The sequence below is a fragment of the Lepidochelys kempii genome, chromosome 6 (assembly GCF_965140265.1).
Source record: "Lepidochelys kempii isolate rLepKem1 chromosome 6, rLepKem1.hap2, whole genome shotgun sequence".
In the NCBI taxonomy this organism is placed as follows: Eukaryota; Metazoa; Chordata; order Testudines; family Cheloniidae; genus Lepidochelys; species Lepidochelys kempii.
The window spans coordinates 6,322,392-6,335,994 of record NC_133261.1 but is presented as its reverse complement, the minus strand read 5'-3'; the positions used below and the strand labels follow the sequence as shown (position 1 = coordinate 6,335,994).

Sequence of the window (13,603 nt, the reverse complement as noted above, 5' to 3'; positions counted from 1 at the left end):
TAAGGATGGAGATTCCACCACCTCCCGAGGGAACCCATTTCAGTGCTTCCCCACCCTCCTAATCAAACAGAGTTTCCTAACATCCAGCCTAGACCTCCCCCACGGCAACTTGAGGCCATTGCTTCTTGTTCTGTTATCTGCCACAACTGAGAACAGCCAAGCTCCATCCTCTTTGGAAACCCCTTCAGGTAATTGAAGGCTGCTATCAAATCCCCGCTCATTCTTCTCTTCTGCAGACTAAATAACCCCAGTTCCCTCAGCCTCTCCTTGTAAGTCAAGAGCTTTAGTCTTGTGACATGACTCAGTTACTACACCATCAGCTCAAGAGCACGACAAAGTTGAATTATCTTCCTATAGAGCCCACAACTTGGTTATTTCTTTCGTACAGATGGGCCTTTACTGAACAATCACTGCCATGCAGAATGTCCTTGCAGCAGCCCCCTGTCCCTGGTCAAGCTAAGGAAGACAGAATGTGCATTCTTGATTTAGTTGGTGTTGGTCCCGCTTTGAGTAGGGGATCGGAATAAATGACCTCCTGAGGTCTCTTCCAACCTTAATATTCTATGATTCTAGGATGATCCCCTGCCTTATAGTGATGTCACACGGGAGAGCAAGGCTCTGTCAGAACCTAGATTCATAGATTTTCAGGCCAGATGGGACCTTTGTGATCATCTAGTCTGACTACCTGTACAACATAGGCCAGAGAACTGCCCCCAAATCATTCCGAGAGCTGATTTTTTTTAGAAAAACCACCAATCTTGATTTAAAAATTGTCCTTGATGGAGAATCCACCGCGACCCTTGGTAAATTGTTCCAGTGGTTAATTACCTTCACTCTTAAAATGGGTGCCTTATTTTCAGTCTGAATTTGCTAATGGTGCAGCATGTCTTCAGAGAAGTCCTGTTATGGTGAATGAATGTCTCATGGTGGAAAGAGAAATAAGTCCCTCAACCACTTATGAATGTGAGGTGTGGGGTGAGGGTGGAATTGGGGAAAGCTCTGTCTCTTGTACTCTCAGAAAGACAGGCACCCTCCTTTCCACTGTGGGGTGTTACCTTGCACTTCATATGATCTTCCAGGATGATCCAAATCCTTCCCCCCTTTCCGGCCCCCATGCACCAGGCTGGTAGCACGAAGGGGGCACAAAGCCAACCCAGTCACCAAGTTGAGAAGTCCCCTGCCATGGGTGAGTTGCTGGGTAACATAGAGTAGGGGTAGCTCTAGCCGGTTGCCAGTTTAGGGGTGGGGCCAGAGAAAAGGGGGTGTGGACAGAGTGGCCTTGTGCTCTCTTGAGCTTTGCCCAGCACACTACAGCCTCATCCCAAAACAACAGTATTTAAATGCACAAACCAACCAGCCCTCATGGGATGATTTTCATTTTTCTGGCAAAGAGCAAGAATTCTATTCAGTTTTACATCTTTCCCTCTAGGTGGCGATAGCACCACTAGGGATCCCCAGCTGTTGAGGGGCTGTCGATCCACTGTGACTCAGTGCAGCTCCGAGGCTGCCCTAAGTTGTAATGGGAGGGCTGAACTGAGCCCTAGGCCGGCCCCAGGATTGGAGGCCACCAAGGTGCCCGGCTAAAGCCCTATTAATTTAGCAGATTTAAGAAAAAATAGCATTAAACAATGGCCCTGCCCGATACCAGTCAGCTCTGTGTTCTTGGGGAACCGGGGCGCAGTATCCAGCCTGTCTGACTCATGAGGGACACTCCCTCCCACCAGCCTCTGCTTGAACCAAAACCGATCAGAAGAAAGACTTACAGGAAGCAATAAAAGGCAGTGGGAGACACACCTAAACCCCTCCTGACAAGGGGGACAGGATTAAGGCAACTCCCCTAGCCTCATCTGCATCAAAGATGGGACAGGGAGGCATTTCCATTAGCACACGGAATGGAGAACAGAGATTGCAAGGCAAGAACCGCACTGAACTCTGGGACCAGATCAGCAGGAAGCACTGCATCATGGGGGAATCTCTGCTCCAGGTGTTAATCAACCTACGCCTGCACACACCCAGCTTAGCAGTTATCACACCAGTTCTAGTAATGAATCCTTGATTGATATCCAAAATACTAGAGCTGCCTAATTGCATTGTGAACTCCCTGGAAGGACCCCCCATAGCCAGGAATGATCACTTCCTATTGTCTAGCCTAAAGAAAACCCTGGAGTCATCAGCATGAGCTTCAAATTAAGCATGTCTGCTTGCAGCATTGGGTCCTTAGCGAGCTACAATAGGGAGTAAGTAGAAAATCACCAGCCAGTCATAACACCATCTACGAGCAGTGGATGTAAGTGTTGAATCAATGCCACCAAATAATTGCAGCTCTTTGCTAGGCTGGACTAGGGGGCTTGCTATGTTGAAGCCTGCCACAGAGCACAGTGGTAAAGAGCGCATCCAGGTCCAGCTAGCTGATTGGGACCTCACTCACAATGGTGACATAGGAAGAAGAACATGAGAGTGGAGGGAGAGGTCCATCTTGACAGGTGTTTGTCTAACCTCTTATTGCATCCCTTGTTACTCCTTTGACTTCAGAGGAGTTGCTCCTGACCTAGAGCAGGATAAGGGATATCCGAATCAGGCTGTACAGTGGGGTCTGCCTGAGAAAGCTTGACTCGTGGATCTTATCTGCACTAGAAAATTTACGACCTGCTAGATGCAATGCACGCTCTAATGAGACTGGGCACATCTACACTGCTGCTGCAAATCAAGTCTGAGAAGCCCAAGGGTTTCCACTGCATTTTGTGTAATTAAACACTCTGGTAATGATTTTCAAATTAGATCATTTGGATGTCTCCCTTTTGGGGTATGGAACATGAGATGCCCTCACAGTGCCTGGGAGAGTGGTCAAGCATGTTCTGAAAATCAGCCCTTTTATCACAGAACAATAGAATCATAGAATATCAGGGTTGGAAGGGACCCCAGAAGGTCATCTAGTCCAACCCCCTGCTCAAAGCAGGACCGATCTCCAATTAAATCATCCCAGCCAGGGCTTTCTCAAGCCTGACCTTAAAAACTTCTAAGGAAGGAGATTCCACCACCTCCCTAGGTAACGCATTCCAGTGTTTCACCACCCTCTTAGTGAAAAAGTTTTTCCTAATATCCAATCTAAACCTCCCCCACTGCAACTTGAGACCATTACTCCTTCTTCTGTCATCTGCTACCACTGAGAACAGTCTAGAACCATCCTCTTTGGAACCCCCTTTCAGGTAGTTGAAAGCAGCTATCAAATCCCCCCTCGTTCTTCTCTTCTGCAGACGAAACATCCCCAGTTCCCTCAGCCTCTTCTCATAACTCATGTGTTCCAGTCCCCTAATCATTTTTGTTACCCTCCACTGGACTCTTTCCAGTTTTTCCACATCCTTCTTGTACTGTGGGGCCCAAAACTGGACACAGTACTCCAGATGAGGCCTCACCAATGTCGAATAGAGGGGGACGATCACGTCCCTCGATCTGCTCGCTATGCCCCTACTTATACATTCCAAAATGCCATTGGCCTTCTTGGCAACAAGGGCACACTGCTGATTCATATCCAGCTTCTCATCCACTGTAACCCCTAGGTCCTTTTCTGCAGAACTGCTGCCTAGCCATTCGGTCCCTAGTCTGTAGCTGTGCATTGGATTCTTCCGTCCTAAGTGCAGGACCCTGCACTTATCCTTGTTCAACCTCATCAGATTTCTTTTGGCCCAATCCTCCAATTTGTCTAGGTCCCTCTGTATCCTATCCCTACCCTCCAGTGTATCTCCCTCTCCTCCCAGTTTAGTGTCATCTGTAAACTTGCTGAGGGTGCAATACACACCATTCTCCAGATCATTTATGAAGATATTGAACAAAACCAGCCCCAGGACCGACCCTTGGGGCACTCCACTTGATATTGGCTGCCAACTAGACATGGAGCCATTGATTACTACCTGTTGAGCCCGACAATCTAGCCAGCTTTCTATCCACCTTATAGTCCATTCATCCAGCCCATACTTCTTGAACTTGCTGGCAAGAATACTGTGGGAGACCATGTCAAAAGCTTTGCTAAAGTCTAGGAACAACATGTCCACTGCTTTCCCTTCATCCACAGAGCCAGTTCCCTCATCATAGAAGGCAATTAGATTAGTCAGGCATGACTTGCCCTTGGTGAATCCATGCTGACTGTTCCTGATCACTTTCCTCTCCTCTAAGTGCTTCAGAATTGATTCCTTCAGGACCTGCTCCATGATTTTCCAGGGACCAAGGTGAGGCTGACCTGCCTGTAGTTCCCAGGATCCTCCTCAAGCTGTCTCAAGCTGAGCACCCCAACAATTTAAGGCACTAGGCACTCTTTACAGTCTTGGTCTCCACGCCGGACAGTGTATGCCATGATTTCAGATCGGCTGCAATCCTCCCTATGAATAACATGGCTACAATAATACTGCAAAATATTAACAGGGTTGAAGGTGCTATCACCAGTTAGTGGGAAAAATGTAAAACTGAACATAATTCTTGCTGTATTATCCTGTTCGGGTGGGGTTTGTTTGCTTGCCTGCAGAAGTACTGTTGTTCTGGTCTGAGCCTTCATGCAAACACATAAGACTGTGCCGCATATCCAGCAAAGGAAATGGCCTTGTTCTCTCTTAAGAAGTTCAGCAACGTCTTGGGAACGATGGCGGAAGAGTAGCAGAGGTCACAGAAGGACAAGTGACTGAGGAAGAAGCACATGGGGGTGTGAAGCTGGGGCTCTATCTTGCTTTTCACCCCACTTTTTACCCCACTTTCATGGGAAAAAACTCCCACTTCTTCAGATGCATAAGAAGTGGGATTTTTTTACCCATGAAAGCTTATGCACAAATGAATCTGTGAGTCTTTAAGGTGCCACCAGACTCCCCATTAGTTAAAATGAAATGACAAGTCTGAAAAACAGATATTGTGTCTGCTTTAGAGGCAACATTATGGGGATGTCACACCTAACTTAAGACCCTTTGAAAATTTTTTCTTGTACAATTTTCCCTGGATTTCTTTAATGTGGCAATAGTAGGAGGGTGTTGGCCAGACATGGAGGACAGAGATGTTCCCTGACTTCTTCTATGATGTCTGAAGATATGGATGGATCAGCGTTGTTAGTGACGTGGGAAATTGGAAGAACAGAGTGAAGGGCAGAAGAGGTGCTAATTGTCTGTATTGGGGAGCCCGCCTCGGCCCTTCATTTCTCCATCACAACCCAAATTTCTGGAGCACAGGAGCCTGTCTACGTCTGCATCTACTTTGCGTTTCTTGCTCATTGACTGGGAGGTCTCTGGCCCGACCCCTCATTCCTGCTCCCATTTCCCTGAGGCCAGAAAGAGATGGCTGAAGCATTGCTTTAGCACAGCTCCAAATCTGTGTTCATGGCTTGGTTAGGAGAGTATGATCTAGGCTACATCATGACACTTATAGTTCTTCTGGTGAGGTCTCTATTGTTAGAGAGCCAGAAAGACTTGACCTAAATTGGTACTAATCACAGAGGTCCTGTCTAGAATGATTATTCAAAGGCCAATATCTGTTGTGCGTGAACAGCCATTAGTTGTCTTCAGTTAAGACCTGACCCAGTGTCCAACAGCCATTAGTTGTCTTCAGTTAAGACCTGATCCAGTGTCTGGATTTTTGCTCCAGATGATATTGTGACAACTGTGACACAGGGCCAGGCCTGTGACAAAACCGGAGCAATGAGATTTCACCCAGTATTAGTTCTCAAAGATACCCTGGCTGCACTAGATGATTAGAGTTGGGAGGAAATGCCTGGTGACATGGCCACTGCTGCTTACATTCCAGGAGGCCGCTTGTATTCCACCCCATGTTCAGTGTGGGACCCCTCCAGCCCCTTGACACCATTCAGAGTGAAAGTGTAGCCCACAGGGCAATGTGCATATCTGACCTTCCTAGGTGCCAAAGTGTCTCTTTAGTTCAAGCTGTACCAGCTTCTGCCTTTACTTATGGAGATCCCTGATTAAACTCGTCATGTGTCAGTCCAGACGGAAGCTGTCACAAAAGCAGGATTGGAACCAGGTGGTCAAGGATATAGACTGTATTTTTCCTTCATATACCTTTACAATCTCTGTACGTGGGGAGCAGGAAATAAGGCTAGGTACCCTCTCTTCTACTTACACAGTATTCCACATATTTCTCCATTATGAGAGATGAGTGACGTTAACCACTCCTACGGCAACAAGATGGCGGGTCACAAAAGCTCAATTGTGACCATAGCACACAAGAGAAGCCAGGCGACATGATCAGTGACAGTGATCCTTGGGACATTTCCCCTTTTTTGCCAAGCGAATCATTCGTGAATGCAATCCTGATTTTTTTTTACTATATTTGGTAATTCTGAAGAATACATTCAAATGTTCAGATGGGTAATTTTCACTTCTAGCTTCAGAGGGTCAGCTGTGTTAGTCTGTAGCAGCAAAAACGGCAAGGAGTCCTCGTGGCACCTTAGAGACTAACAAAGTTATTTGGGCATAATCACAAACTATTCACTTGGACTCTTCCGTCGTTGTATTGAGTGTAAGAGGTTGATGGCCTGACGATCCCTTCCCAGAGGCAGGCTTAGGTAAAGTCCCGCTGTCCCGGTCATGACTGCAACCAATGCCCCTTATACCCCATTTCCAGACAAAAACCAGGCGAACTAAGGGAGGAACCTATCCACATAACGGCTCAGAGACCTAGCTCACCAGCTGCTGCTGTATTTGGACTTCACAGATCGGGGAAGTCATTTCCCAAGATCCAGGGTGTCCAATCAGCTAAGGACCTGACTGAGCCATCCTACTCAATTGTCATTTGTAGCCCCCAAAATGTTTCCACCACAGCCTGAGGTTGCCAATTCCTGACTACGCTTTGCACCAAGGCTCACAAACTGACCTGCCCATAAGGACCATCCTAGAAACCCCAACCTTGGCGTCCCCCTCTCTGAAAAGTAGTAGATCATTGGCATTGCTCTCCTATTCATCCATTGCTGACGCCGTCCACCCCATTCCTGTCCCTGGCCCAGCCGTCTGGTTAGCCCTCCCTCCTAGCACAGCGTCCCCTGGGATTGAAAGGTGCTGCAATTGCACAGCCTGTTTCCGTGGGGGCAGAAGAAATAACAGGAACTCCGACAACACCGGGCCGGCAGCAGAAGCAGTAATCTGCTGAGCTTCCAAAACTCCCATTGCTCAGCCCTGCATTAACTCCTCTAGTGTATTCCCATAGGACTTGCCCAAGACGGTTACAATCTGTTGGCTCTTCAGGCGCACGTGTGTAATGAGTTAGTGAGGTCTCAGTACAGTTCCTGACTGGGCAGGTGTCAGCTAAGCAAAAGCCACCATCACAACTTGCACCAGGTGTCCCCCCCCCGAATCATGGGTGCTGAATTCCCCAGTCTGATAGCAGCTGTCAGGGGTGGGTTCTTGCATAGTCATGGCTGAGACACATTTTGGGGGAATTTTTTTGTCTGCGTTTTGGGCACCTGGTCTCACAATAACTGTGGAACATTCACTCTCCAGCTCTGTCAGTCCAACCCCTCTCTCTAGCCTCGATACATTTTAAATACAGAACAACCATCAAAACATGAATGGAAAATGGAAAACATGTTCCTCAAAGGGGAGAGTTTAATTGGCCTGAGCCAGTGCTAGGGTCCCAGTCAAATGCCCACTGAAATCGATTGGAAGGTTCCTATTAACATCAAGGGGTGTAAGGCCAGATTTTTAAGGATATTTAAAATTAATGTGACTTAGGCACCTAAGTACCTTTCAAAATCTGACCCCTTTGTGCTTTAATTTCTTTGTAAGAAAAGAAAAAGGAAAGGAAAACAAACTCTCAGAAATAGGGCTTATCAGTGGAAGGAGCAAAGACTACAGTCCTAGTGGAAGACTAATTATATTTCAGCAAATTCTTCTATTTAGTGCTAGATGAAGGATGCATTAGAGATTCACAGGACAGACTGACAGCTGGGATGGTTACATTGGCTTCATTGTCAAAGCTTTCTGAGATTTTTTTTTTTTTTAATTTCTACTACTTTAACTTGCTCCTGAATAAAAGTCCTTCAGGGGCAATCAGCTTAAGAACCTACAGGAAAGCCTGGTTCCTACAGGGCTATTTAAAGTGTGGCATTGGCCAATCAGTAAAGAGTTTGTTGCCAGATGATGTTTAAACCTCACCCCCAGGCCGGAAATGAGACCCATTCTTAGGGTCCCTCTATGCAATCCAGAAGTCACTAATGATGTGCCTAAGGATCTCGAGAGGGTATTTAATCCTGTCAGCACTGAGTTAAATTTTCATACCAAGGCCCTTCTGAGCTCAGAATGGACCAATGGCTGTTTCTGTCCTTGCTGGCAGACCTTGACCTAAGCGAGTAGCTTCCTTCCCTATCTCTCTGTCCAGTTCTCTCTCTTCTTCGGGCAGTCGTTGATCTCCTTGGGAGGAAGTTTAAGGAGAAATAATTAAAGTAAGTTATGTGAAAACCACAGAATCATAGAATCATAGAATATCAGATTGGAAGGGACCTCAGGAGGTCATCTAGTCCAGCCCCCTGCTCAAATCAGGACTAATCCCCAACTAAATCATCCCAGCCTGGGCTTTGTCAAGCCTGACCTTAAAAACCTCTAAGGAAGGAGATTCCCCCAGCTCTCTAGGTAACGCATTCCAGTGCTTCACCACCCTCCTAGTGAAAAAGTTTTTCCTAATATCCAACCTAAACCTCCCCCACTGCAACTTGAGACCATTACTCCTTGTTGTGTCATCTGCTACCACTGAGAACAGTCTAGAGCCACCCTCTTTGAAACCCCCTTTCAGATAGTTGAAAGCAGCTATCAAATCCCTCCTCATTCTTACTAAACAATCCCAGTTCCCTCAGCCTCTTCTCATAAGTCATATGTTCCGGTCCCCTAATCATTTTTGATGCCCTCCACTGGACACTTTCCAATTTTTCCACATCCTTCTCATAATGTGGGGCCCAAAACTGGATATGGTACTCCAGATGAGACCTCACCAATGTCGAATAGAGGGGAATGATCATGTCCCTCGATCTGCTGGCAATGCCCATAGTTATGCAGCCCAAAATGCCATTAACCTTCTTGCCAACAAGGGCACACTGTTGACTCATATCCAGCTTCTCATCCACTGTAATCCTTCGGTCCTTTTCTGCAGAAAATTCATGCACCTGGGGTCCAAACTCTGATTCCAGCAGCATTTGCAAAGCAATTCAATTTTATATAGCATCAGCCGAGTTCTAGGTGGCAAACATTTGAGGTTTATTTCGCTAAAAACTCAACTTATATTTGCTGCTGTGACTTATTAAAAAGTTGCATGACACCGGGACCCCCTTAAAACCAACTTTTAATTATACTCAAGGGAACCCACTCTAAGAATTGTTTACAGATTTCGTGGAGAGTCTGTGATCATAGTTACAAGCAGTGAGAACAGGAAGCAAAATCATTTGTTTCTGGAACTAATGTCCTGTCACTTTAAAAGTTAATAGGACCAAATCCAGAGCTGGTATAAGTTGACATGGCTGTCTAGACTCCAAACACCAGCTGGGGATCTGGATCACTGATTAACTTCAACAGAGATATGCTGATTTATACCTGCTGGGGACTTGCCCAGTGCTTGATTCCTCTGGACAGCACTACAGGTGTTCGCCAAGGTAACGGCTCACTAAGCACTATGGTCACAATAACTAGGAGTTCAAAATACACAAACACTTGATGTCACTGGGTTATTAGTATTTTGAACCCAAATCTGCAGCCAGCACTCAAGGGTTTAGGCTTTTTACAGGCTCTGACTGATACTCAAGACAGTAATTCTCCGGAACATTGTCCAGGAGCTGGTGAGCAAAGCAAGCCAAGAGAAGGGAGAGAGAGCAGACTCTCACGCCCAGCCATGTGTCAGGGAGTAAGGAAGACCCCATTTCACCCACCCATCCCTCTCCCATTTACCAACCATCCAGAGAGATGGGGAGAGGAAGGGGATTCAGCCATGACTTCCAAGAGGTAGTTAGGGAAAGAGGATTGTGAGGAATGATGAAGGAAAAGGGGGAACAGTAGCTGCAACCTCTCGGCTACCTCCACAGCAATCGCTCCCCCCGCACCCGCCGCCCACCCCCCACCCATACACACCCATGAAATTCCGTGTATAGTTTCTCCCAAGTTACAGATTGGGCCTGGTGTGCTCCCTACTAGTTCCCCTGAAGACTGTATTTTATCTCAACTTCCTCAAGATCTATGTAAAGATTCATCTCCAAAGGGGACTTTAATAAATAGCTGAGAAGGTGATATTACCACCTGTCCCATATATTCCATTCAATTTCCTGAGGTTGTCTGGTTTCTGCTTGCCCTGGCTCTTGGGGGTGAGGTCCAGTTAAATAGCCTCAAGTTTGTTTGGGGTATTGAAAACCAGTATCATGGTGTGATGACATGTTATCTTTATGTTGAGTCAACAAGTCTTTTACCAAGCTGTTCTTAGGACACAATGACATCACATGCTGATGTGACCTCACAATGCACTATCAGGGCTTCTGGGACATGACTCTTTTTTTACTGTGGGGCAAATTCCAAGAGGCGGGAACCACAGGTGGAGGAGGTGATAAGCTAGGAGGCCCTTTCCCACCCATCTCAAACCATCCCAAGTCTACATTAACCAAATACCATTGCCTTCTACCAATTGTTTCGCTGGGTGAATGAAATAACCTAGTCATCACAATACAGCTCCTTGCTCCTTGGCCTATTCGTGTTAGCCTTGTCCATGAGAGACAAGCACAAGGGTGAAAAAGTTCAGGGTTGCTCCTTCTCTGGAGATTGTTAGCCATGGTATCCAAGTGGGGTAGCTCTCTTGGGTGGCCTTGATGGCTCATAGTTTAAAAAGATGATCTTTCTGCCCGGGTATGAGATGGGAGCATAGAGAGGGACCATATACATTTGTTTTAGAGGAGTCTCGTATTCTCACAACTGGAGATATGCTCTGCCTTGTGTGTTCTGAATTTCTGGTGGTCACACTCCGAGAGTTTGCAGGAATCTGTTGATTGTGAGGAGAAATATTCATGTCTCAAATGGAATGTTGCTTCCTTAGGAGGGTAAGTAGTGTCATTGTAATTAGTGGAGACAAATCTCAACAGAACGAGCATCTCATCACCAGGATTGTTGTTCTTTTTGTTGGATCGTGGTGTTCAAATAAGGGTGGAGTTGTTCATTATGGGTCACGCGTCAGATTTCAAATGTCTTAACCATTGCCACTCACAAACATTCTCTTTTCAGATAGGTCGAAAGAACCCCATTCCATGACTCTCTCCAAAATAGCTCTAATTCCAGAGAGACCAATATTGCACAACCATCTGTGGGCAGCTTAAATAAAATGTACGGCACTGACATGACATAAATGGCATTGTACTTAAATGCAAAGCTAGATGGTTTGGAATGCTGCATGCTACTCCTAAGATGCAATAAGCTTTGTTTCTCCCTCACTCATAATGCTAATTGTTTGCAAAGGAACATAGCAAAACAAGGACAGATGAAAGCTCAGAGGGATTCACACAGTTTTATACTATTTTATAGATATACATTTTCATTTAATAGATCCTCAGAGTTTGCACAGTATTACAGCATTGCCTAGTGGCCTGAACTGAAACTGGGACTCCATGTGCTTGGTGCTGTACAAACATAAGTAAGAGACAGTCCCTGCCCTGAAGAGGCTACAGTCTCAAATGGCAAAAACATGGGAGGGAAGCACAGGTTCAAAGAAAGTAAGTGACTCACCCAAATTCATAATGTAACAGAACCGAGACCCGTGATTTCAGAGCCGCAGTCCAGGGCTATCGCTGGGTCATACTGCTCCAGTGCTCCTGGGACTATGATAATGATAATCAATAATCTAACTGACAGGAGGTATAAAATTGAACAAAGAACTGGAAAAGCTTCCACTTTTCACTGAGCCTTAAATATTGCAAGCGTTCACATTGAACTAGAATAGCAATAGGAGGATTCAGAGAAAATCACTGGGAATTTTCACAGAAAAAACAAAAACCCCCGATATTAAACTCTCTTTTCTCTAAAATTCCTGCTGAACAGCATTACTATGCAGAACTCCCATCATTCTACACATCGCATTTTCCCTTTCACCCCTAATGTCACTTTTCTGCTCCCTAATTTTCTCATGGCTTTTTTCACCTCCTTATTGCGTAGGGTGTAGATCAAGGGATTCAGAAAGGGGATGACAATGGTGTAGAACACCGCGACCATCTTATCCACCGAGAAGGTGGTGGAAGGTCTTAAATACATGAAGATACATGGCCCAAAAAATATAATCACTACAGCAATATGGGAGGCACAAGTGGAAATAGCTTTGCGACGACCTTCAGTGGAGCGAGTTCTCAAGGAGACTAAGATGATGACATAGGACACAACCAGCACAACAAAAGAGGTCAGGGAAATCAACCCCGTATTGGCAAGGGTCATGATGCCAACAAGATAAGTGTCAGTGCAGGCCAGTTTCAGCAAAGGGTGCACATCACAGAAATAGTGGTCAATCTCATTGGGCCCGCAGAAGGGTAACTGGATGGTCAGGACAGTCTGAACCATGGAATGCACAAAGCCGCCCACCCATGAAGCCATCACAAGGGAGCCACAAACACATCCAGTCATGATGGTTGTGTAATGGAGGGGTTTGCAGATCGCAATGTAACGATCATACGCCATCACTGTGAGGACGAAGATTTCAGTGCACCCAAAGAAATGGGCCACAAACAGCTGGGCTATGCAGCCATCAAAGGAGATGGTTTTCCTCTCCACAAAGAAGTCTGCAATCAGTTTTGGGGCTGTGACAGAGGAAAGGCACATGTCTACAAAGGACAGATAGCTGAGGAAGAAATACATGGGAGACTTCAGATACTGGCTGCTCTTTACAGTGACAATGATGAGAAGATTTCCCAGCAAAGTAGCGATATAGAGGAGTAAAAAGAATATAAAACACACTGGCCATAACTTCTCATTGTGGCAAAGTCCCAAAAGGATGAATTCAGTCACATTGTGTGTGGGCTCCATGTACTCAGTTTAAATGATGGGTATATGGAATACCGCTAATCCACCTGCCATGACACAAGACAAAGATAGGAAGAATCAACACATATTGACCAGTGATGAGGTGAATATCAAGATGCATTGACTGAAGTGGTAGACTTTGTCCAAAAATAAAAATGAGCAATATGTAACACAAGGAACTAGAGGAAATTGGCTTGAGTTCCATATTGCCATGAACAGTATATACTCAAAATAATTAGAGTGGAAAATCTGAAGATGATTCATTCTAGTCTTCCCCTACAATGAATCATCAAAGGCTTTAATTGTAAGTGAAAAACTGAACCTTAACTATGCTTTGCAATCAGCTCTTCCATGATACAAATTCTATTTTATTCTTATTGCATTGTTAAACACCTTCAGAAGTCCCATTTTTCAACCAAGGACATCTCTTACCTTTGAATGTGAGCACATAAATGCTCACAAAAGTATTGATTTCTACATGCAAACATGAAACTGAGTTACCAAGTTAAGTAACCAAGGATTGAAAACTGGTCTCTGATTATTTTCATCACAAAATTATTTCATAAAATTTACATTTAGTTGAAAAGGCATTTTCA

The 13,603-nt window shown here is 45.5% G+C and overlaps 1 protein-coding gene across 1 annotated transcript; it reads right to left on the bottom strand.

The window, feature by feature from the left end:
• Window positions 1-12,059: 12,059 nt before the first annotated feature.
• On the bottom strand, window positions 12,060-13,010 carry LOC140912822 (olfactory receptor 4S2-like). The gene has a single exon (XM_073347926.1). The coding sequence runs from the start codon at window positions 13,008-13,010 to the stop codon at window positions 12,060-12,062; it is 951 nt and encodes a 316-aa protein (XP_073204027.1).
• Between the last annotated feature and the right edge of the window lie 593 nt (window positions 13,011-13,603).